Source organism: Lissotriton helveticus, chromosome 8 (assembly GCF_964261635.1).
Source record: "Lissotriton helveticus chromosome 8, aLisHel1.1, whole genome shotgun sequence".
NCBI classification, from domain to species: domain Eukaryota; kingdom Metazoa; phylum Chordata; class Amphibia; order Caudata; family Salamandridae; genus Lissotriton; species Lissotriton helveticus.
The window spans coordinates 1,247,085,597-1,247,110,901 of record NC_136069.1 but is presented as its reverse complement, the minus strand read 5'-3'; the positions used below and the strand labels follow the sequence as shown (position 1 = coordinate 1,247,110,901).

The window sequence follows — 25,305 nt, the reverse complement described above, 5'->3', positions numbered from 1 at the left end:
AGAAGTCCAGGACTCCCTTTGACCTACATGGGCATCACATGGCAGGAGAAATTTCGGCGACTATGGGACTAAAAGTTCAATTAAGAGGATGTGTCCACTGTCTGCCTAGGATTACTGTATAAGTGCTAAGTTTTCAGGATAACTACTGGTAATGTAAATGAGTTCATTTCCACTCACTATATGTAAATCTAGCCTGATTGGATTATTGTCTTATGTGTATATCTAGAAAATCTGCCCTGGATCTGATTGTCTTGAACCAGCAATGGACATCTCTGAAATGAGCCACTTAATTATTTTCCACAAAGAGGGTTTAAAATGGAGTATATTCTGATCCCCATGCTTTACAACCTTCATGGGATGACATCATTGATGCTGTATTGAAGACACTAATTGAACGGGGGGTAGGGGATGGGCGCAGAGGTAAGAAGGTAGGTGACTATCAAAGTTCTCCTATAAGTACTGCAACCTATAAAGCGTGAGCCTTGCTGTGGATCAACAGAGTTCTGTACACAGAGGCGAGTAGAGTCAGTTCAAGACCACCAGTAGAGATTGGGATGAAGGGTTAGGATTTCTTTTCACAGTTCTGCCAAGGGGTGAGAAAAGCTGGTGAGTTCATTATGAGTGAGGAGTTAGAGGTCGCTTGCAGAGTTTCAGCACAGTTCTGTGGTTTAGGAGTGAGGGAGTACACCTCATGTCTGGTGGGATGCTGTTAAACATCTTGCATGAGCAATTTGCATTGACTTTTGATTTGGCCTTTAAGCATCCCTTAATTTAGAGTCTGGCAATGCCACATCTCTCCACATGTTGTCCTGACATTCTGATACAAGCATTGAAAATGCAATAGGTCTAGCCTTGTATTACGTTAAAGCCATTTGCCTTGATAATGGTATTGTATAGCAAAGCAAATGGCTTTAACTTAATTAAAGGCAAGACCTATTGCATTTTTAATGCTTGTTTAGGAAGTAGTTGAGGGCTCTTAGGTCTAAGATTGGACGAAGACCGCTGTCCTTTTTCAGGCCCAGAAAATAGCAGGAATAGCAATCACAGCCTACTTCTGGAGCCAGATCCCTCCCTAAGGCTCCCTTAGCCAAGACTTCGTCTTGGAGTAAAAGTAAATGATCCTCCATCAGCTGGACGAAGGCTGGAGGAAAGATGGTCTCAAAGGGGAGGGAGTAGTCCCTTCGGACAATCTTGAGAACCCACCTGTCCGAAGTAAAATGTTGACAGTGGTCGAGGTGATGGTGGATCACAGGGGGTGGGAGGTGTGGCTTTACCAAACCTCTGGGTACCCGACCTGTAGGGTCGGACCTAATCGCTCCCTTGTCTGCTCAGGAGTTGTGAAATTTGCGCAGCTCGGTGGCTGGGGAAGGCCTGGTGCAATTGAAAGCCCCTTCTTTAGCTACGAAAGGCAGACTGGTGACAGGAGGCAGCTGAGAGGACCAAGGACTTGGCTGCAGCCCGTGAGTCCCTAAAGCGCTGCCAGTGCAGTGTCTCCCTTGTCTCCAGAGACGAGTGCCATCAGAGGGCATGTCCATGAGCAAAGCCTAGACATCCCCTGAAAAGCCAGATGTTCTCTGCCAGGGGTGGCATCTAACAGCCGCGGTAAAAAACACTCTACCCAGTGAGTCGTTAGTGTCTAAGCCACATTGAATGGCAAACTTTTCTGCATCTCTCTGGTCTGTTATGGCTTGGGAGAGGTAGGCCCTTGCCTCCTTCGGCATCTAGGGCTTCACATGCGCAATCGTTTCCCACACAGAATGGGAATAATGGCCCAATAAGCATATGGTGTTCACCAACTGTAATGCAAGGCTGGCGGAAATAAATGTATTCTTGCCCGAACTGTCCAGCCTCTTGGATTTCCTGTCCAGGGGAGATTCAGGCAACGAGACATGGGAAGTGGAGGCTTGGACCACCAAGTTCTCTGGGGTGGATTGTGAGGAACTTTGGGTCACCCAGGGCAAGGCAGTGGCGGCGGGCGATTGTCCTGTTGACAGGAGACCCCGTGCTTGGGCTTGGCGCATGTTCCCATAAGGACGTCTGTGAGGACTTAATTGAATGAGAGCAAGGGTCCTGAAGAGGAGGCTCTCAGCTGCAGCAACTCTGTCAAGATGTTAGTCTTGACCATCACTGTGGGTAGCTGAAGGTGAAGGACCTCAGCTGCCATGTGCACCACCATTTCATAAGATGCACCCTCCACGGTAGCCACAGTAGGGGGGAAAAAGCATGCCAGTATTTGAGGAGGTATCCAGACCCCAGGCCTCACCCAATTCCTCATGCCTGTCCATTTCCTCATAAGGCCGGTCTTCAAAAGGGTCCAGCTATCCCTTCCAATCTTCTTCCAATTGTAGACCTCCAGAAAAAGGCTCAGGAAACGACCTTGGACCTGTTGGTCCTGTCGGTGGTGCAATCGTCTGGAATCAGAATGGTACGGGCGGCGCTGGTGGTGCAGGGAGCCTCGGAATCAGGAAATGTTGCAGTGGTATAACTGGTGCACCAGTCCGGATCATCTCTGGATCCATGGGGGACCATTGGCGCCAGAGCCGTCGGTGTGGAACATGATGGCACAACCCAAACACCCCATGGTGCCTGAAGGCACAACAGTCAGGCCACTCAAAAATGAGGCACATGGCCTCATGAAACTCCTTAAGTTGTGCGGCAGTCGCTCCGGCAAGGAAGGAGGTGCAAAGTATGCCCAAACACAGGCTCCGGAGAACGAGGCCTTGAACACCAATGTTCCTCCATTGCGTAGGCCAACAGACGGGGAGAAGTTGAAGCACGCTTCGACTTCTTGTGTTTTTTGTGCCTCTTACCTGAGTGCCTTGACAATCTGGAGTGGGACAAAGAGGACTTGGGGATCTTGGAGCAGTCCTGGAACCTTCCTCTGGGACCGTGATCTCCAAAGAGTCTGGTATGGCGAGCATTTCCATTGCAGATGACGGCGAACGACTCCACCTACTGGCACGCAGGCAATGCTCGAAGAAAAATCTTCTGGATACAGTCAAACGCCTGGTAAATTCAAAGGTAAGGAATCTGCAGCTACCTGTCTCTATCCAATAGAGGATGTGTTCCTATATCGTCTACATCTGGAAATAGCAGCAAGATGAGCTCTGATGGAAGAAGGGGTTAATTCAGATCTCGCCAAATGGAGTAGATGTGGGAGGTTTACTCCAGTGGTGATGTAAAAGGGTGAGCTTTGGATTCTACAAACCAGATTCTGAAACGCTTCCCCAACGATGTAAGAGGTTGTCCAGAATCTGCTAGTTGAGCTCTCATTCGTGGCAGGTGGTATTGGTAGTGGTGGAGGTGGTGCTGTTGTTAATAAAACAGGCTTTTGAAAACAACCCTTTCAGGTGGCTTTAGTGCAGATGACATGTAACACCGATGTGCTGTTGTCAGCTTCAGTCCATTAGCACATAATTATGTGCTATTTAAAACAAACTGTGCGGCTGACCAGGGTTGATCACTTCAATTTCAAAGTAAACATTCAAGTCCATAGATTGTGCAAGACACGTCCGGAGCTCACCGCACAAATGCTCCACTGCAAAACAGATTCCAAAGCTTATATAGAAAAGGACGGTGCACCAAATAGGAAAATACAAGAAAGCTTCAAATGTGTCCAAAATTCCTTTATTCTTTTTCAACCTTTTAAAACCTCAGCCAACGAGTTTCGTTCACTTGGAACTCCGTCAGGGCTCGCTCCTGCTCGGATTGCAGGCAGATGGGGATGTTCTTCTTCCAGCCCGGAATGTTCCCGCCTGACCCGCTTCGGGCGCTCCCCGTGCTCCGGCCCAGGCACTCGGCTCCTTCTCTGGCACATGCCGGGCTCTGCAGCTCGGGCTCGGCGGGTGGACGGGCACCACGACTTGCCGCAGCGGCAGGAGCGACAATAATGTGCTACCTGGAATTCACATGACTTAATTCGCTAATCATTTCTAAATCCATTTTACTTGGGGGATTGAAACAGACAGGAGATAATGCCAGGTTAAAGTGATTGGAAGCAGGCGCCCGTGTTATGAGGGCGGCCTTGCTGAGGTTTCAATCAATCAATTAATCAAACACATTTATAGAGCGTGCTACTTACCCGCTAGGGTCTCGAGGCGCTGGGAGGAGGGGGGGGGGGGGGGTGCTGCTACTGCTCGAAGAGCCAGGTCTTGAGTTGCTTCCTGAAGGAGAGATGGTCCTGGGTCAGCCGTAGGTGGGTGGGGTGGAAGTTCCGAGTCTTGGCCGCCAGGTAGGAGAAAGATCTTCCTCCGGTGGTGGTTCTGCGAATCCGTGGGACGGTGGCGAGTGCGAGGCTGGCGGATCGGAGCTGGCGGTGGGTGTGTAGAATGTGAGGCGGTTATTGAGGTATTTGGGTCCCATGTCGTGGAGAGCCTCGTGAGCGTGGGTGGGGAGTCTGAACGTGATCCACTTGCTGATGGGGAGCCAGTGCAGGTCTTTCAGATGGGCAGAGATGTGGCTGTGACGGGGGATGTCCAGGATGAGTCGTGCAGAAGCGTTCTGTATGCGCTGGAGTCTTTTCTGGTTTCAGCTCTAGCAGCACATGTCTGGCCTGCAGTAAGAGAAACTCAATAATAGTGCTTACACAGACTAAATACCAGGTCCTGTGTAATAACCGAAGTAAAGGGGCCAGCAGCCATGGGAGGTTACAAATAAAGACAAGGCCATACTAAGGAGGGACGAAGAAGCCTATTAACGAATCCGAAGGCAACATTTACGAAAGACAACGACACAAGCCAATGAAAAATATGGGCGGACAGTGGGCGCTGGCTTCCCTCCCATACTCTACTACAGCAGTCTCAACCTAAAAAAGGACATAGATCGGTTTTAAAAGCAAAGGTTCACTGCCAATTTGGCCTATAATACTGATACACACTGCTTTATTATGGTACCGTGGGACTCCCACTTCGACGACGGGGAATGATTAGAGTCGACATCAGGTGCAGAGACTGGCCCTTGGGCACCTGACTGCACAATCTCGCCCTGGTGAGGGTGAGATGGGAGAGTGCTTCCGGCTGGTCTTTAGAGTGGGTGCAGGGCCAAAATCTGGAGTTCTACTGGCCATGTTTCTTGTACTGGCCTTCCACTCCCTGAGGTTCTTTGTAAGCCTCAGGGAGCATTTGTCTCTTGTCTTCAAATCTCCTTCGATCCGATACACCAAAGACAGATGCCATGCTGGTCTCTAACCAACATCTACTTCTTGTAGGTGCAGGATGGCTTGAAGTCTGAGGTCTTCGGGAGAAAGATATTCCCAGCATACTGTTGAGAAAAACATTTTGGAGGTTTATTAAGCACCAACGGATGTTTGGGAGCGTAGCTCTGGATCAGCATCAATGGGTACGGAAAGAAAAGAACTGTTGTCAAACCGCTGGGGTGGTATCAATATATGGCTCTATAACGTTATTCCGGAGGCGGGTCGAGACAGAAGTGGAGTTGATGGCACATTATTGCCACATAGGAGCAATCGTTTAATAAAGCTTTTCGATCTAGTTTGGCGCCTGGGGAAAATTAAAAAGGTGAGGAATCTGCAGTTGTAAGTATCAATAAGAGCACAAGTAATTTATGTGAACAGTTGTTGAGAAATTCTACCAAAAGGTTAACAAATTACGCACAAATATAAATGTTCACAACATAAAGCAGCAGGCTAAAATTATAAGAACAAACCTGTAGTTTATTGCCAGCCTCACATAAACAGTTCTATTCTCGAGTGTAATATGAGCATGTTTAGAGCTCAGCTGTATGTCTTGCCCACTAGCACTTGGCACCGTAAAAGGAAGACTCATGGCTTCAAACTCTTCAGAGGTAGCTTCATTGTCACGAATGTACATGAGTCCAGGAATAAAATCTTTATCGACCTTTAGTAAGAAAATACATAAGATAAACAAAGTCAGCATAAGAACATAATCCACAATTAAGTATCTAATATGCATAATGAAAATTTTCATGGATACCAATAACCACTGGCGTGACGAAACTTGAGGGCCTCCCAGCAAGGCACGTGAGGGGGCCCTCTCTGGGCTCAATCACGAGCTCTGCAGCCAGAGTGCTGTGCTGAGGGTCCTCCCTTGAGCTTGGGGGGCGCCTGGGCTGCAGGGGGCCTGTGTTACGTCCCTGCCATTCACCTTGGAAAGTCGTTATAGCATGAAATATCCCTAAGTTCAAGAATAGGTTTCCAAGTGCCTTGAATAAAACTTGCATGTAAGAAGACAATGGAGAGACAGAAATACATTGGTGACTTGTGTTACACTAGAACAAGTTACTTACCTTCGGTAATGCCTTATCTTTTAAAGACTTTCTAGCTGCAGATTCCTTACCTTAGAATTATCCCCAGGCGTCAGACTAGATATGGAAATCTTGAGTGAGCAGTACCCCTTGCACTGGTAGGTGGTGTTGTTTGGCTCCGTGGCATCGTCCTCGCCAGAAGGGACGTGTGTGGTGCCAATATAGGTGCCACTCCAGCACGCTGATGGCAGTTTCTTTTTGCGACTTTCCATGCCAGGAGTATGAATCCACGAAGAAAACTGACAACTGGTGTGGAAAACCACGGACCTGAAATGGGAAAGCCCTGTCCCTAGAAATCCATTCACAGAGCGGGGAGGATCAGTGGGTCTGTAAGGATTCTTGGGTCCCACTGAGCAATGATGAAGGGTGAAGGCGGAAAAATGTGTAGCAAACCTTTCAAGAACCTATTTACAACAGGGGATTTTAAGAGTGATGGTTGATCTAGCAACTGCATAAAGGCTGAAATGGAAAGATAGCCCTTTAAGGTGCCCAGAGCAGAAGCTGGCTACGCAACAGGAAGGACAAAGAGAAAGACTTGAGAGAGGGGAGCAGAAAGAAGGGCAACCTCTTTCTCTGCACACAATGCCACAAACTTGCCCCAAAGGCAGGCATATACAGTTGTTGGTGGAGGGACGCCTGGCCCGAAGATGACATTACAGACTTTGGGCAGAAGGTCAAAAGCTGCCAACTGTGGCAGCTAAATCTCCACGCAAGAAGGCGGTGCATTGACCGGTTTGGGTGGAGAATTCCCCTCTGCTAATGGGACAGAAGATCCTCCTGAAGGGGCAGCCTGATTGGAGGATCAATAGCCATCCTCAACAGCTAAGGATACCAAACTACGAGCCCAGTATGGAGCCACAAGGAGGACTTCGGCCTGGTCGTTCCAGATCTTTTTGAGACCTTTTGGCAGGAGTTCTATGTGCGGGATGGCACACAGGAGGCCTAGGCTCCACTCGAGATACGGTGAGTCTCTGAGCTAAAGCCACCTTGGAAACTCCAGTGTGTAAAACCTCTGACATTGCGCGTTCTAGGCGGTGATGAACAGATCTAACCGAGGCTCTCCTCGCTGCTGAAAGAGACCGTGCACCACTTCCAGATGGAGACTTCACTTGTGATCTACTAGGCACTTCGTCCAAGTTCATCCACCCTGGCGTTTAGAGAACTTGCAAGGTGTTGAACCACCAGGGATATGCCCTGATGGTCCGGCCAAGTCCAGAGATGCAGGGCAACTTGACAAAGGGAAAAAGGTCTTATTTGTTGCAGTACCACATGGTGGTGGTGTTGTCCATGAACACCTGAACTAGCCTTTCTTTGATGGAGGGTAGAAAGGCTTTCAATGTTCCAGTAGGTTGATGTGGAGTCCAGATTCTGCTGGAGCCCTCTGATCTCCACCTCTTCCAGATTGCCGCTCCATCTCAGAAGAGGCACATTTGTCACCACTGTCAGTTTTAGTTGGGGAAGGGAGAGGGGTCTGTAGCTGACCCAATCGTGGTTCGTTAACCACCACTGCAGATCATTTCCAGTTCCCTCCTAGATCTGGACCAGGTTGGAGAGATATCCCTGATGCTGGGCCCACTGGAACTTCAGGTCCCACTGCAGAACCTGCATTTGTCAGCGGGCATGCGTCACAAGCAGGATGCAGGAGGTCATGAGGTCCAGCAGCCTCAAAGTCAGTATGACTGGCATGTTGATAGTGAACCCCAGTGAGTACAGGAGGTCCACTGTAGATAGAGGTGGGAGACAACTGGCTGCTAAAGGTGGGCATTGCTCCAGGCTGTCCTATCCTGCCTATAGGCTATGATGGACCTCCTTTACTCACTGGGGTTCACTATCGACAGATAGGGGAAGACTGGCACCCCTAATCTAGGGAAATGAGCTGCAACCCCCGCCATCACCGTGGTGAACACCTGAGGAGCACTGGTAAGGCCAAAAGGGAGCACAGCGACTGAAAGTGCTCCTTGTAGAAAAGTACCCCTTTTTGACACGGTAACCCTCACTTTTTGACTGGTATTTGATGTGATTTTGACTGGAAGTACACTGGGCTCCTGCTAACCAGGTCTGCAGTCCCAGATCTCTTTCCCAAAACTGTACAATTGTTTCCCATTTGGCACAACCATTAGCACTCCCTGTAAGTTCCTAGTAAATGGTACCCCTGGTACCTAGGGCAAGGAGGCTTAAGAGGGTCCTTAAGGGCTGCAGCATGTATGGTGCCACCCTAAAGGACTCCTCATCATGCACCTTCAGACTGCCACTGCAGGCTGTGTACCTGCTTGCAGACAAAAGTTAAAACATGACATGGCACACATCCTTGTGTGCCATGCCAATGGACACAGTATGCAGTATAGGTAGGTCACCCCTACAGCAGGCCACATAGACCTATCACAGGGTGCACTGTACTACTTGCATGGACATATCTGCATGAGCAGATATGCCCCTGTGCTGGTCAGTTCTATTGCTGATAGTACAAGTGACCAGGGAAGCCATTATGAGTACATGTGCTGGATACTGGTGAAATCGAGTTCCCCAGTCACATGATGGCTTTGCTCAAACCATGGATGTTTGGTATTAAACATCTTGTACTAATAAGCTTCCTCTGATTCCAGTGTTGGTTTTATTAATACAAGCACCCAGAGGGCACCTTAGAGGTGCCTCCTGAAAACCTAACAGCTACTGGTGTGTCCACCGACTGTTCTTGGCCAGCCTGTCTCCCCAGAAGCGTTTCTGACCCCAAGGGTGAGGGCCTTTGCTCTCAGGAGGCAAGGAACAAAGCCTGCTTGGACAGAGGGTGTTTACGCCCCCTCCCACAGGAGGGCCTGCGAATTAGCATGCAAAGGCAGGGAGATTCGAAGAGCCCACAGCCTTTGGTATGCAAATATGGCTTCTCTCACAGGTGGGGATGCTGACCCCCCCCCTTTGACCAGGGCCCTTTTGGCACCTGGTCAAGGTGGGAACATTAGTAGTCCGATAGGCGTGTTCACCTTCAGACTAGTTTCACCCATAAGGTGGGCTACTTGAAGTGAAGACGAAACTTCAGAGTATGCCATCTTGTGATGACAAACTTAGGAACTCTAGGACAGGGTTATGCCCGCTTCTCACAGGACGTGGTCTTATGTAGGGAGCGTAGTGACCCAGGGGTAGGTTGTCCATTGTCTACTACCCTACACTCCCCTAACGCCCCTAAATCTAGTATTTAAGGGAGCCCTTGGCACCAAGAAATTAGATGCTGCCAACCAAATGAAGAAGGACCAAAAGCTGTGAAAGCAAGAACAGCAGAAGTAGCAACTGACTTGGCGCAAACCCTGCCGGTCTGTTTGCCTATTTTCGACAATTGTGCTAAAGTTATCTTCCCCAGTGAGCTGCTATTCCTCCAAATCCTAGGAGGATAGCTAGGACTTCTCTAAAGACTCAGGAACTCCTGTGGAGCAGCAGAGCTGTTCCCTCACAACTTGCAGGTACCAAGAGGGAACTGTGAGGCTCCAAAACCGCGAAAACCTGACGCCAGAAAGCACCACTGCACCCATTGTGGCCCTCACACCCTCCAGACTCAAAGCCCACCTTAGGGTTCCCTGCTATGGACATCTCAACATCACCTGCAGTCTGTCTTTGCAGGCCCCCTCTACCACAACTTCTACCGGTGACGAAAACCAGACACCTAAGGATAACTCTGCACACATAACCCTTGTCCCGAGAAGAGGACCAAAGGCGCCCCCATGTCCCCATGGTCCTGAGCCCCCCTGCTGGTTAAGCCCGATTGGCCTCCCAGTCCAAACCTGCAGCCTTTTCTCATGCAGACCGATTCCCCATGACTAACGTTGGACACCCAACGCAGTATTGCATCGCTGCACGAGGCAGTGACCTCGTGGTGCTGCCTTGGACCTTGCCCAGAACTCACCTTAAGTCCAGGAGATTGTTCTCGTAAGTCGCTGTACTCTACATGTATGCCGTACTCGTTTTTCCTCCGATTGGGATAACATTACAGCTACTAAAAATTGCGCTAAGTGCCGAATTTAGAAATCGTAAAGTATTTCATTTGCAAAACGTACTTACCGGATTGTATTGATTTTGGTACCTAAATATATATATAAAGATACATGTTATTTTTATAAATAGGTGTGGATCTCCTGAGTGATGTGCATCATTTATTGGCTCTGTGTGTATTTTGCAGATTTCTAACACTCCTCTCTGATAAGCCTAAGGCTGCCCGACCACACTACCCTCCTAGAAAAGCACTTTCGGATTGCTAGAACAAGCCCCTGTCCACTAGTAAGAGAATACCTGGACTCTTTGCATGATATACCTCATTTTGGTATATACTATAAAGAGCTAGCTTCCTACACTGGTGGTCTACAGTGAACCGCAGGTAACCCCCTGTGGACAGGCCAGACAGGAATGGGGAAGTATGCATTCTGCAAGTCCAACGCTACCATCCAGTCTCCCAGGTACAGGGCAAACAGGACTTGAGTGAAGGTGAGCATCTTGAACTTCTCCTTTTTCAAGAAGAATTTGAGAGTGTGCAGGAGTAGGATAGGACGAAGGACTCCATCCTTCTTGGGCACTAGAAAGTAGCAGGAATAAGAACCACAACCTACTTCTGGCACCGGCACCCACTCTATGGCTCCATTGGCCATGAGAGCGGTCACTTCCTGGTGGAGTAAGGAGAGATGGTCCTCCGTTAGCCTGTCACACTTGGGTAGCATGAGTGGAGGGGTAGTCAAGAAGGGGAGGGAGTAGCTCCTTCGGACAATCTGAAGAACCCAGTGGTCTGCTGTTATAGACCTCCAATGGGGCAGGTGATGGCATATCCTGCCACCTACTGGGTGCCCGTGATGGTAAGTGGGCAATTAAAGGGGTTTAGAGGCTATGGAAGGCAGGGAATTAGGAAACTGGCCCAAGCTCTAGCTGCCTGACCCACGGGTTCTGTGGGTAACGCATCCTCTGCCACTCTGAGTCTGGGGAGCTTGCACGCTGTGGTGGCTGGGCAGGTAAAGAAGCAAATGGAAGCCCCTTCTGTGGCCACGAAAGGAGAGGAAGGAGGACTGGGATTGGCGAGAGGCCAAGGAAAGGACCTGGTCAAATACTTGCAGTGCTCCAGCAACGAGTCTGCCTTGTCCCTAAAGAGATGAGAGCCATCAAAGGGCATGTCCATAAACAATGCTTGGACAGCCCCAGAAAAGTCACAGACGAAGAAACCTCTCTGCCCAGCCAGTCAGCTGTGTCCAGCCCACATGAAATTGAGAACTTCGCTGCATCGCTCCCGTCAGACATAGCTTGGGAGAGTACTGCTCGAGCCTCCTCTGGGACCATGGGCAGTACCTGTGCAACTGAATCCCACAGGGCATGAGAGTAATGGCACAAAAGGCACGCAGTGTTCATGGCATGCAGTGCCAGGCTGGTGGAAGAAAACATTTCCTTTCCTAAGGTGCCCAGCCTCTTGGAATCCTCCATCCGGTGGAGTGATAGGGAATGCACCAGTAATAATACTAGAGATTGAGGCTCGGACCACCAAGCTTTACGGAATAGGGTTTTTCGTAAAGATGTTGAGATCCCTTGGGGCAGGACGGTGATGGCGGGCAATCAGCCTGTTCACAAGAGCCCCTGTGCATGGTTTGGACCAAGTCCCAAGCAGGACGTCTGTGAAGGTTTCATTAAATGGGAGAAGCAGTTCTAAAGGGGGTCACTCCTGGCTAAAACCACTGAGGTTAGGTTAAGGTCCAGGACCTCGGCTGCCCTTCTCGCCACCATAGCAAAAGAAGCCCCCTCCTCTGTAGACACAGTAGGATGAGAGAGCATGACCGTATCTAGAGAGGTGCCTATCCACTAGCATCCTTCAACTCCTCACACCAGTCCATGCTGGGGTCTAGGGCTTGGTATTCTTCAGGATCCAGTGACCCCTCCTAATCCTCCCCAAGTCCCAGCCCATAAGAACAGGGCTCGGGCTTTGGCCTAGAAGGCATGGCTACAGTCAACACCGAAGTTGACGATGGACGCCACCCCTCCGGGTCCGTGTCAGGGATGAGAATGGAGTGCGCCGACATTAGGACCAGCACAGTGGAAGATTGAGGTGGTATGACTGGTACTGGTTCCAAGGGGGCTGACTGGAACCAGGGATGGAACTACTGGTGGAGAACCAGGTCTGCCAGCAGGAACGGGTCACCCAAATATGAGGTGCACTGTCTCATATAACTTGTGAAGTTGGGCGGGGGTAGCTAGGATCCCTGAAACTTTGCGGCGGGGAGCTGGTTCAGGTTTAACTGCTGAGCTAGGCCGTAAATGGTGACCCTCCTTGTCTCATCAGATGGCTTGACAAACGGGGCAATGTCACAGACTTCTTCCGCTTCTGGGATATACCCGAAGACTACTTCAAATGCGACAAGGATCTTGGGCTCAGTGACCCATCCGGGGACATTCCTCTCGACCAGGATCAAGACCGTTGGGGCATCACACACTCATTCAAGGTCTTGGGGTGCATGGCGCGGCAGTGAACGCCGGTCGGCCCGGCAGTTGACGCATGTCGTCTCATCATGGTTGTGCTCAAGGCACTTTTACAGGCACTCATACTCCGAAGGCTTTTGCCTAGTCCTAACCTGACAGTACCATGTCACGTAACAATTATAAAACAAACAAATTTGCTTGGGAGACAAGGACAGAGTTTGATAACGATGCAGGCTGATGTTGGAGCAGCCAAAACAGGATTGATTTTTGAGTGAGCAACATTACTTAATACTTGTGACTCATCAGTGTGTAGTGAGAAAGTTGTTCAGTTTTGTGAGAATTTATTTAGTGGGACTGGCTCTGTGACCTCTGATCTTCAATTTATGAGCTACTCCCTGGCGCCCCTTGAAGTAATTGAATTCACTACTGTCTGGTCGCTCTGGAAGTCCCAAGTTTAAAAGCATATTTGTATTACAAATGCTGCTGAATGTTATAGGAGCATAAGTACACTCAAGGTCCATTCATTACTTTACACAGGAGAGAGAGACACTAGAGAGACACTAGACACTCAAGGTCCATGCATTACTTTATACACCAGAGAGAGACTAGAGACTCAAGGTCTATTCATTACTTTATACACCAGAGAGAGACACTAGACACTAGCGACACTAGAAAGACAGCTTCCAGGGGGGTGAGTGAAGAATCTGCAGTTTGAGTGGCCAACAGAAAAAACATTTTAACCACAGTTTCCTCAAAATTAGAATAGATACCACAGAAGTACCTCCCAAATATGGAGGGTCTCAGATTAAGAAGTCTTGCAGGGTCGAATGAGCAAAATGGCCCTCCCACTGGACGGGATTGTCAAATAAGGGGCGTTGTATTAACATGTGCACCAACATCCACATTGGAGCTGGCAGATGTCTAGAAATAGGACCCTTGCCTTGCCAATGGTGGAATGGATGCACAGCTATCAGTGGGTTACATCTTGTCCAGTGCACAGCAGATTTTGATGTAGAGGACAATACACCTAAATAGGGTGCTTTTCTGCACATAGAATCATCCAAAGAGCTGATCATCTACACAATGGGCTTTTGTGTGATCAATGTTGAAACTCAAAGCCCTCTTAAGAATTGAGATGATGGAGCCTCACCTCTTCTTTTGAAGGGTGAAAAATATTGGCGAAGGGAGAGATTGATCAATATGAAAAGGAGTCACACATTTGCTTATGAAGGCCGCCTTGATCATAGTTACTAATTTGTCCGGGAAGGGAGTGGGATAGGGCAGTTGCTCTGAAAATGGAGGCAGTTCACTCACACAGCACCCAGAGGTGATGGCAATCAGAAAAATTATTTTTAATGTCAGTCGTGGCAGTGAACAGCTGGCATCAGCTCAAAGAACATTAACATACGAAATATAGACAGTAAGTTCAAGTCCCACTGTGTCAAGATAAACGGCTTTGGGGAATACATGCAAGTATGACCCCTGACAAAAAGCATCAAAACAGGTGATTTAAGCCCACACGGTGATGATATGGCACCCGGTGAACGCCGTCTAGGATGGGCAAAGACCCTCACGAAGGCCACACCCCTGTGGTGTACCCAGAGACTGGGACTTCTTGGCAGTCACCCCAGGTTCGATAAGTGGGACATGATCGGAATCTCAACAATAGGAAACTTGGTACAAAAGAGGGCACTTCTCAAATTCGAAGACCTACAGAGGACGTAAGATATGGCCCAAGGGGAAGTGTTCAGATATCTGCAAATTAGACACACCCTCACCACTGCTATCCCTGACATGGCGGATGTCCCAGATTCGTCCCCTCTGGAAGACAGGGTGCTCGACGGTCCACTGCTTACAAAAGCCCTATCAGTTACATACAAAAAAACTGTAATAATCTGCCAGACACTTTTCACAAACTTCGGGAGAAATGGCAGTTGGACTTCGGACCAATAGATGAAGATGACTGGCAGGCGGCATTGATGTCCCCTTGCGAGGCAGCCATAAAATTGCGTCATAGACTTATCCAACTAAAAATCTTACATAGATCTTACCTCACAGGAACAACCCTTGCAGATAGGCTCCAGGCCCAACGCAATATGCATTAGAGGGAGCCAACAAGAAGCATCTTTTTACCACATGATATGGTACTGCCCAGGGGTGAGACCTCTTTGGTAGGGGGCCACGGAGAGCATCCTAGAAGCCTTGGAAAAAGCACACCCTTACACCTTGGATGGGTCTCCTAAATATATGGGAGCCGACTGACCTTACGAAAATGAACAACAATTCATGACACTGGGTTACACATTGGTCAAGAGGGAGATAGCAAGGAAATGGGGAGTGGCAGACAGACCCTCACTCCAGACGTGGACCAGGGAATATGACAAGTGTATGATTGCGGAAAAAGAGGTGTTCAAAGCAAGAGGGTGCCCCAAAAATGGGACAAAAAGTTGGGCAAATAGAATGCCTATCAAGGTGATTTGTGTGTCCCCCCAACAACAGAACCGGAATTGCAACGCACAAAACAAAGAAGGCAAGTTACACCCTGATCGTGCTGCAGGTATTAAGTGGAGGACTGTTATGTATGATGAAATATGCCAATTATCTTTTGATTATACACGTGATTTGTTACTGTTCAAACTCAATAAAAAGATATTTAACAAAAAAAACACCAGGTGATATGAATAGAGCAGGATGATCAGGTAAATATAGAAAGGACACAAGGGCAGACAACCCTTAACTGTGTCGCCTGCAAGGTCTTTTTGGGTCAACGATAGAACAAACAAAACTGCATATAAAAGTTTGGCCTGCAGAGGATTGCTAAGATGAACGCCACACCATGCAACTAATTTCTCTCAGCATAGATGGACTTTATCGAAAGACATCGAGCTGCAAGGATGATAGCGACTAATGTGGCTGCCAGATCAAACTCCTTTACGTGCCACTATTAAATCAAACACCTTAAAGTGCCACTATTCAATCTCCATGACGAAGGTGTAAGTTGTAGAGACGCAGGTGCAAGACTCTTCCCTTTTGCTGAGACATAGCGGTAGCTGGTTTGGAGGGAAAATGCTCATGCCCAGGATCTCTGGGTACCATACTTTCCTGGCCCATTCCAGGACGATTAAAATGACTCAGGCCCGGTCTGTTCTGATTGTTCTCAGAACTTGAGGTAGGGCAGTAAGAATTACAAGCATACATATGTTACCCTTGATCCATTGCAGTCGGAATGCAACTTCCAATTACTTTTCTGGCGGAAACTCAAGTACGCAAGGTGAACCACTTGCACGATCCAGCACATGCATCTATCACATCTGTGGAGTATAGGTAGGGAAGGGAAAGTGGCATGCCACAGATCAGGTTGGAGCTTGTCTGCTAATACAGATGATCCCAAGCCATCTCCTAAGAGATCTGGATGTAGTAGGAAAGGAAGACTTAATGTAGGACCCACTGAAACCCGAGATTCCACTGAAGGGTCTGGATATGCCATCTTGTGTATGACACAAGTAGGGAGTAAAAAATGTTTGAACTCAAAGAAGCTTCAGAGCAATCCTCACTGAAACCAAGGACAGGCCTGAAACACTAGGATCATACCCTGAATGTCGCAGCCATAGTTGTGGTGGAATAAAGGCCTTTAAATTACACTGTATCCAGTATTGCCCTAATGAAAGGAATTCTCTACATGGGGTTCAGGTGGGACGTCAGCTAGATGATGGAAATCCTCAAAGACGTGAGGAGTTCATCCATTGTCAGGCAGTGGCCTACGACTGACTACAGCAAGCCTACCTTGAGCAGCCAGTCCTTGAGGTACAAGAATACAAGTACTCCTGACCTCTGAAGGTGGTCATAGACCACCTCCATCACTTCTGTGAACATTTGAGGGGCTGAGATAAGGCCGAAGGGGAGCAAGGCAAAATTGAAGTGTTCCAACCCCACCATAAACTGTAGAGAATGTCTGTGGGACTACAGGGCGGATATATGAAAAAACGCGTTCTGCAAGTCTAGGTACACCATCCAGTCTCCTGGTTCAAGAGAGGGGTTGGCCTAACGGGAGAGGGGTTGGCCTAACGGCTAAGGCGCTCGACCTCGGACCTGGGGAACTAGGTTCGAGTCTCGGTAACGACGCCAAAAACCCCCTGTGATTCTGGGCAAATCACTTTATCTCCCCGTGCCTAAAATGAAAGTGTGTCCTCATGTAATGTAACTGGTGCTATGTAAAGCGCTCTGATAACTGATTCGGTTCGGTTCTAGTTCGCGCTATATAAAACTCTGCAAAAAAAAAAAAAAAAAAAAAAAAGAGATGAAAGAAACTGAGACAGGATGGGCATCTTCAATTTATCTTTCCTCAGAAAGGCATTCACTGGGTGTAGGTCCAGTTTAGGCCTGAAGCCTCTGCCCTTCTTCGCTACAAAAACATAGCAAGAAAATAAACCATTTCCTCTCTTCGAATCTGGCACCTACTAGGTACTACTTTTGGCGAGTAGGTTGACTTTTGGCAAAAAGACATAGTAAAGTAAATGAAAGCCAGGACATAGCCCCTCTGAATGACTTTTAGGACAAATCTGTCCAACTTGATGGATCTGCATCCGGGGAGAAAATGCATCTTGCCTCCTTCTGGCTGGATGTGGGCTTTCAAGGGCACATGAAAGCAGCTTGGCAGTCATTGCAGTATGGAAGGAATAGTTAGAGGAAAGCTGTCCCTGCTGGTGCAGCCCCGACCTGTGCTGCAAAAGGACTGGGTCTGCTGCTACCGAACAGGCTGGTGGACTATTGTTGTCTGTAAGCTCGTGCTCTGGAATAGCCTCTAAATGTTCAGTACTGTTAGTAGAATTGCTTGGCGAAGGACAAGAGTCTCTAGGATTATGCTGCGACTCAACTGTCCTTAAACTGTTTGAGTGATGAGTTAGTTGTCTCTCCAAACAATCTGAAGCCATTAAAGCAAATGTCCTTCAAGGACACTTAGATGATGTCTGAAAACTCGGTTGACCTCATCTAGGTGTGCCTTCCGAACCCAGTACTAGTGCCAACACCTCTTTCAATACACGCTGTGGTGTTTAAGTCAGCATGTGAAATCTACTTTGCCGTACTCCAGCCAACATGTATTGTTTGAGCCAGCAAGTCTCTGAGGACTTCAGGGACAACTGGCAAGATCCTGCTGCCCATTCCTCATAAATAATATGTGTACCTACCCATATGGCAAATTGCATTTAAGGATCTTAAGGCTAAACCAGTTGAAGAGAACATTCTCTTTCCAAAAGGATCAATATATTTTGACTATCAGGAGGAAGGGTCGTAAAGGAATTAGGAGTAACTTTTCCTGTTGACATCCATACCACCAGGCATTCAGGTGTAGGACGTTTTATTTAATTTTAAAAAAAGTATAAGTCACAGAGAGCCAGTCTATGTCGCCTGACCAGTTGGCAAGAGCATGGCTTAGTCCAAGTAGCCACTGGAGTGTCTGTGAGAGACTCATTGGATAGCAACAGTGACTCAGAAAAGGTTGAATCAGGCTGAAGGATGTCAGTAAATACATTTGCCTTATTTTCAAATAAGGAAAACAAGAAAATTAACGGTGGAATGGTTGAATTAATCTCACCCATTGGTAATTACTTAGGCCACATTATCGTCCATTGTTTTCTTGCCCACTTGCCACCTCAGGCAGGTGTTTCGGTTTCACAGGTATGCCCAAACATAGGTCCAGAGCTTACTGTGCCACTGGAACCAAGCTGCACCCTACTGACAAAACCAAAAAAGACCCAAACTGGTCGGAGGTTGTCGGTGTTCTGGTTCAGAAGGGACGCTACCTGACAGTTGGAGCTGGACTGATGCAAAAGCTGATTTGCATGTGCCTGTTTCCTTCTTGAGGTGGCATCGTGGACAAAAAAACACAATGACTAGATTGCGGCGCTTGCAATTACCAGTGGCTGAGATTAAATAATGCATTTCACCATCACTTTTTTGTTTTCCTTAGTTTCAACAGTATGCAACTGATAGACTTGCACTTCTTCTGCCCTTCGCACTACTAATGCGAAAGAGGTATTTTCTTGCATTGGTGTCCCAGGCGGACAGTACAGCTCAAACTACGGAGAAGTATCAAGCCCACTGGCATTCTTTAGATCCAGACAAAGTGTGTTATTAGTAGAGCAATGGGTAAGCAGTTTGTGTGCCTCATCATCGTTGTTGGGACCATTTTGTATAGGGTGTGGATATAGAGGTATCTGACACAAATAGTTAACGGATTATCCAATATAGTACAGCCATGGTGAATAAGGTTAGCCTTTAATGATAAGGTACCACTTTTTTTGAACCAGAGACTCTATATCCTGATGAAGGTTGCTGACCCTTTGGGCATGTTTAAGACGGTCGAAACATGCTGACGGTAATAGGATGATAGAGTAATTAGTATCCCTTTTATATATTCCACTCATGATTTTAATCCTATCAGGACATCCAATAATAAGATAGATTTAGGATAGCTCTAGAAGTTAATTTATTTATTCTTTGCTCTGATTGTGTGGAGTACACCGGCCAAATAAAAAATTTAAAAACATTGCTCCCACTCGCAGTGGTACAGCCCACCTTGGAATCTATAGGGTGTAGGAAGCCAGATAATGAAGCATGCAGCATTTTTAGGTGAGTGAAGGCCTTGAAATTCCCAGAGATATCTCTGTCCGAGTAGAAAGGGGACCATAAAAAGCTGAACCTTTTTTATGTATATGTGACCATTTTGTACACCCTAAACAGCATAGAATCAGATCTGAATTAGGCCTCTATCCTCCGATAGTAGAGGCCAAGGATTAGCGTTACGATTGAACAATGACTGACTCTGCTTTTGTATTCTCATGGATCAACATAGGCCGGACGTAGGATGGTGTCTGTTTTGGAGACTTACGTTGGAAATGGATTTTGGACTAGTACAGGTGGAGTCTGAATGGGCGCCGGCACAGACGGACTGGTGTGGATCCAGGAACTGGGGTGGAAGTCTGAACAGGCACAGGTTGGGACCCCTGATGGGCAGGGCCGAAGGGGTCAGTTGGTGCCGAGGGATGGTCCGCTGACTGAAGGTCAACTGATTGACTGAGTGTTTGTGGCCCTCCTGAGGCGGAAGCCGGGAGGTTGTGTTGCTCTGTTTAAACTTTACTTTTAAATTGTTTGCCTGCGCAATACGGCGCTTTTTTAACTTACTCTCAACATTTCCTAAAATTGCTTGATTGAATAAGCTTTGACCGCTGACTTCTTCCCCCTCCTCCCCGCTGCCCTGGGCCACTCCCAGCCGAGTGTCGACGCTGTGGAGTTGGTCCCAGGCACAGACTTGCGGCGGCCATATTGTGTGTGACTCTAATCTTCGCGCTCTAGTTGCGCATAAAAGGGGACGTCCATGTCTCCGCGCAGCGGACGCGCTCAGCGGCTGCGCCAGACCTGTGCCGGAGTCGTGCCCGTCCGCGGCCGGACGGGCCCAGGGGCTAGGGATACTGCCACTCTCCTCACTTACTCTCCCACTGCCCTTAGGAAACTACAACCCGCTCACTGCGTCCTCTCTCAAGCAAGCCGAGAACGTGCCTCCTCATGCGGCATTGTGCGTAATATTTCCTCCCCACGCTCCAGTTGCAAGTCCCCAGCCTGCCCCAGCATTACCGAGACGCATATCCGTGTATTATACTTAAACACACGTTCATTTGTGAAACACCAGGCCGACCTTCTCCTCCTCCTTCTTGATGAAAGACCTGATATCCTCCTACTCACTGAGACCTGGTTGACTGACGACTCTCTCCCTGACATCTTGGCAGCACTGCCCCCCGATTACTACATGCTTAACACAAACCGACCCTCTGGTCGGGCTGGCGGAGGGGTGGCAGCTGTCATTCGAAAGGAGTTCAAATTCATTTCCACCTCCTCTCTTATCCTCGCTGATGTGGACAACCTCATCATCAGCCTGGAGACTGGAGAGGGAGCCCTTACTCTTATCGTTCTCTACCGCCACCCCCCAACCCATGCCTCTGTTTCCGGCTGCCTTCAGCGAACAGCTAGCCAACCTGATCACTTCTTCCGCTCAAGTCGCTGTCCTCGGCGATTTCAACTATTGGTACAACGATTGTGACGCTGGCCCTCATGCGGCTGAGCTGTTCGAAGTTCTCTCCAGCCTCAACTTGACCCAACTCGTTACCTCTCCCACCCATATCAGGGGCCATATACTAGACCATATCTGGACCCACAACCTCACGCTTTCCTGCCCCGTGATCACGCCCTGCATCTGGTCGGATCATTATATGATCGACACCGTGATCACTGTCAGGGGTCGGGTAAAGGTCCCTCCTCTCACAGGCGGGGTCGCCCGCAAATGGAGCGCACTTGACTCTCAAGGCTTCCTCTCGTTCCTGGCCGATACTCGTCCCCAGCCGCGCAGCGCCGCGACTGTCCACATACTGGAGGAAGATTTCTCTGGTTGGATCACCAAGGCCAGCGACCAATTTGCCCCCCTCTCCAGATACCCTCGCTCCAGGCACAGTAAATCACACAGGTGGTTTAACATCACTCTGAAAACTCAGCAACTTGAATTACGCCAGATGGAACGTAGGTGGAGACGTAACTACTCGCCTACCGATAGAGAGTTATACGTTACTGCACAAAAAAATACAAAAGTGCAATCCTGGCAGCAAAATCCCTACATATTTATTTTTATTTATTTTTATTTTGCAAGCTTATACCGCGCTGGGAATCGACTCCCTAGGGAGTATCTCCGCGCCATTGGCAACGTCAGAAAGCAAATAGCCCTGTCATGTGTAACTATAGTACTACAAGTATTAATAGTTGAATAAAAAAGTTTTTAGTTTTTTCCTGAAAGGAAGATGATCCCTGCAAGCTCTGATTTCCAGTGGGAGTTCGTTCCAGAGTTTCGGGCCGGCCACTGACAGGGCTCTACCACCTTGTCGTGATTTCCAGAATCTGGGGACACATAGTAGTTCATGGTCTCCAGATCTCAGAGTTCTTACGGGAGTATATGGGGAAAATTTCCCTGTTAAGATCTCCGGGCCATTACCAGACAGGCACTTATGGATAGTGCAACAGGTTTTAAACAGCACTCTCTGTTTTATAGTAAGCCAGTGGAGTTTTTTTAGAAGGGGTTTTGAGGGGGTTCTGGCCGGGACGTTTAGAACAAGGCGGGCAGCCGTGTTCTGCACGACTTGAAGTCTAGCGATGACCCCTTCATTGGCAGCTAGCAGCAGACCATTGCAATAGTCCAGTCTACTCAACACGAGTGACTGAACCAGAGTTCTTCTGGTGGAATCAGGTAGCATGGGAAACACCCTACGGAGAAGACCAATAACGTGAAAACAGGAGCCTACTACAGAAGTAGCGTGATGTTTTAAAGTAAGCTCCTGATCCAGTTTGACTCCCAGATCTTTCACTACCATTTTTGGCTCTGGGACTGGGCCAAGATCACAAGGCCACCAGTCCGGAGTCCATAGTCTTTTTGCTTCCCCAAAAAGCATCACCTCCGTCTTGGAGACGTTGCATTGAAGGAGATTTACTGCCATCCAGCGTGCCACTGCTTTCATCCCTTGAGCAAAGGAGTGGCGCACTTCGGGAGTCAAGATTTTAAAGGGAAAGAGGAGTTGTGTATCGTCTGCATACGATACAGGGATAAACCCGTGGGATCTCACGATGTTAGCTAGGGGTGCCACGTAGATATTAAATAATGTAGGGCTCAAGCAGGAGCCCTGTGGCACCCCCTTTGAGATCTCCACCTCCTCTGACTGGTAGGAACCCAGTATAACTCTCTGAGTGCGCTTGCTGAAAAAACTCCTCAGCCAAGCCAGAGCCTTGCCACCCAGACCGATGTTAACTAGTCTGGTGGTCATGATCTCGTGTGACACCGTGTCAAACGCCGCTGACAAATCTAATAGCACCAGGATAACGGAGTACCCTTTATCCTGAAGCATACGAAGATTGTCAGTGACGGACAGCAAGGCGGTCTCGGTGCTGTGCCTAGGCCTGAAACCCGATTGAGAGGGATCTAGTCCCCCTACACTCTCAATAAAGTTGGATAAGTGCCGATTAACATACTTCTCGGCCAGCTTCCCTAGGAAAGGGAGAAGAGAGATGGGTCTCAGGTTCGTGAGGTCAGTCCATGGAATGGAGCTGTTCTTACGTAGAGGCCTCACCAAGGCACGCTTCCAGTTAAGGGGAACATCACCTGAAGCTAGAGATAAATTAAGCACCTGTTGAATTCCTACTCCTAGATCTTCCCTTAGGAGTGACATGATCCGGGCTGGAACAATATCTGACGGGCAACCGCTCTTAGTCTGGTTGATTAGAGTATAAATTTCCTCGATAGAAATAGAGGGGAATTCAACCAGTTTATTAACACTAACTCCTGTTGTGCAGGGATACGGTGGAGCCGCACTATCCACAGTACTAGAGATATTAGGAGAAGAATTTGAGGCCAGAATCTTTGCATAAATACCCTCAATCTTCCTTACAAAAAACTGCGAGATATTGTTGCAAAGTACCTGGGACTCAATATCCTCAGTTTCACAAGCTGCAGGTTTAACAAAGGTCTGTAAGATCTGATAAAGGACTTTCACGTTATTACCTGCAGCTGTTATTTTGTCTGCTATGTGATGTTTGCGAGCAGAGCGAATTGCTTTATGGTAATTTTTCTGTGCGGTCCTATAAAAGACCTTATCCTCAGCCTTATGAGTAGCTCTCCATAACTTTTCCGATTTCCGTGCCGCAATTTTTAGTTGCCTTAGATCATCTGTATACCAGATTTCTTGTCTAGGGGCAGGACGGGGCTTGTATGTTTTAAACGGAACAACAAGATTAATGGAAATAGCTACTGCTTCATTGAGAGCTGTTAGTGCCGCATTAACATTGTTCCCATATTCAGGCCAGTTGGGTTCAATAAAATTGTCCCTAAAGCTCTCAGCCTTCAGTTTATTCCAGGGTCTCCTAACATCTGCCAATATTTTATGTGCTCCCTTAGATACATGAGTGGATCGAGTGTAAAACTCAATAATAGAGTGATCCGTCCAATCCACTTGGCAGGGAGGTAAACACTTTATAGAGGCGGAGTTATATAGCACAAGGTCCAGGGTGTGACCAGCTAGGTGCGTGGGTCCCTGATTAGCTTGGAGTAGACCTAGAGTGGCTAGATCTGCCAAAAGAGTCTGCGCCTCCACACAAGAAGAAAGTTCACTGTGAACATTAAAATCCCCTACCAGGAGAAAATCAGAGTCAATCTGTATGTGTGGGGCCAGAATTTCAACAAGTTGGAGAGAGAAATTCCCAAGCGAGCCAGGGGGTCGATAGGCTAATGCTCCCTTCCTTGTATTTTTCGAATTGGGGTTTATAGTAAAGATGAGGAGCTCCATTTGTGAATTACATATGGTCTCAGTAACCACAACCTCAAGGTCTTGTTTAAAAACAATAGCCAATCCCCCACCAGTTTTGATGGGTCTGTCCACCCGTACTAATTTATAGCCTTGTGGTATCCCCATAGTAATGGCTGGGACAGACTGGGGCTTCAGCCACGTCTCTGTTAGAAAGCATAGATGGGGCTTTTCTGATGTTAACAAATCCCAGACCTGGGTGGCGTGGGCAGCCAATGAGCGAACATTGCACAGTAGGTTCTTGCAAGACAGAGTTGAGTCAATCGAACTGTCAAGTGCAGTTTGCTGGCATTGAGATGGTTGTAGCCCACGAGGTGTAATTACTGCACTACAAGTAAATTGAGTATGACAGATTATGCAAGAAAACGGTCCCTCCAGAGTGTCAGAAACTTTATGTGAGCACAAGCTGGCAGCGTACCTTTTTAGAGCAGCTAGGGATTGACTGGTGTAGGTAAGACCATGCCGAGGGCGCGACTCAGGAGTGTGTATTGAATCCGCCATAGTCCCCTGCCCCTAGCCCCGTCCTGTCGCGGACGGGCGCAGAAAGGATTCTCACTGCCCCTAATAAATCCAAGGAGATGTTTACAGTCAAGAGCGAGCTTACGTCCGACGCTAGAACCCTTCCTTCTCAGACCCCCACCCAGGAGTCCTGCAATGCCCTAAACAGTTTCTTTATCGATAAGACCATTAAGATCAAGAATACTATCCCCCCCTGGCCCTCCTGCTGTCATATCAGCCTCCCCCCCCTGGAAACCCATTCTCATTTTTAAGTTTTCCTACCCTTGACTCTAACATTCTAGCCAAGCTCGCTGCTCGAGTCAAGTCGGGCTCGCCCAATGACTGTTGCCCCCCCTCTGTGTTTCAAGATATCTGCCTGGCTCTGCCGGACTGCATCCTATCCCTGTTAAACACCTCCCTCGAGACAGGCACGGTGCCCAACTCCTTTAAGGAGGCAGTCTTGGTGCCTCTACTAAAAAAACCTGGTGCCGACCCGGAGGACCTTGCCAACTATCGGCCTATTTCTCTTTTGCCCTACCTATCCAAACTTTTGGAGGCACATGTCACCAGCTGCCTCTCTCAATTCATCGAGTGTTCCAACTACCTCGAACCCAACCAAGCCGGTTTCAGACCAGCCCACTCCACCGAGGCTGTGATCCTGGCAGTCATGGATTCTTTAAGGGGCAATGCCGACAAAGGGCCA

General features: G+C 48.3%; 1 protein-coding gene across 1 annotated transcript in view; it reads right to left on the bottom strand.

Moving 5' to 3' along the window:
* Positions 1-25,305, bottom strand: part of HERC2 (HECT and RLD domain containing E3 ubiquitin protein ligase 2) — a 1,611,099-nt gene that overhangs the window by 143,050 nt on the left and 1,442,744 nt on the right. Inside the window, 1 exon segment of the mRNA XM_078658234.1 lies at positions 5,665-5,855. Within this exon segment, the coding sequence (XP_078514360.1) occupies positions 5,665-5,855 (191 nt within the window).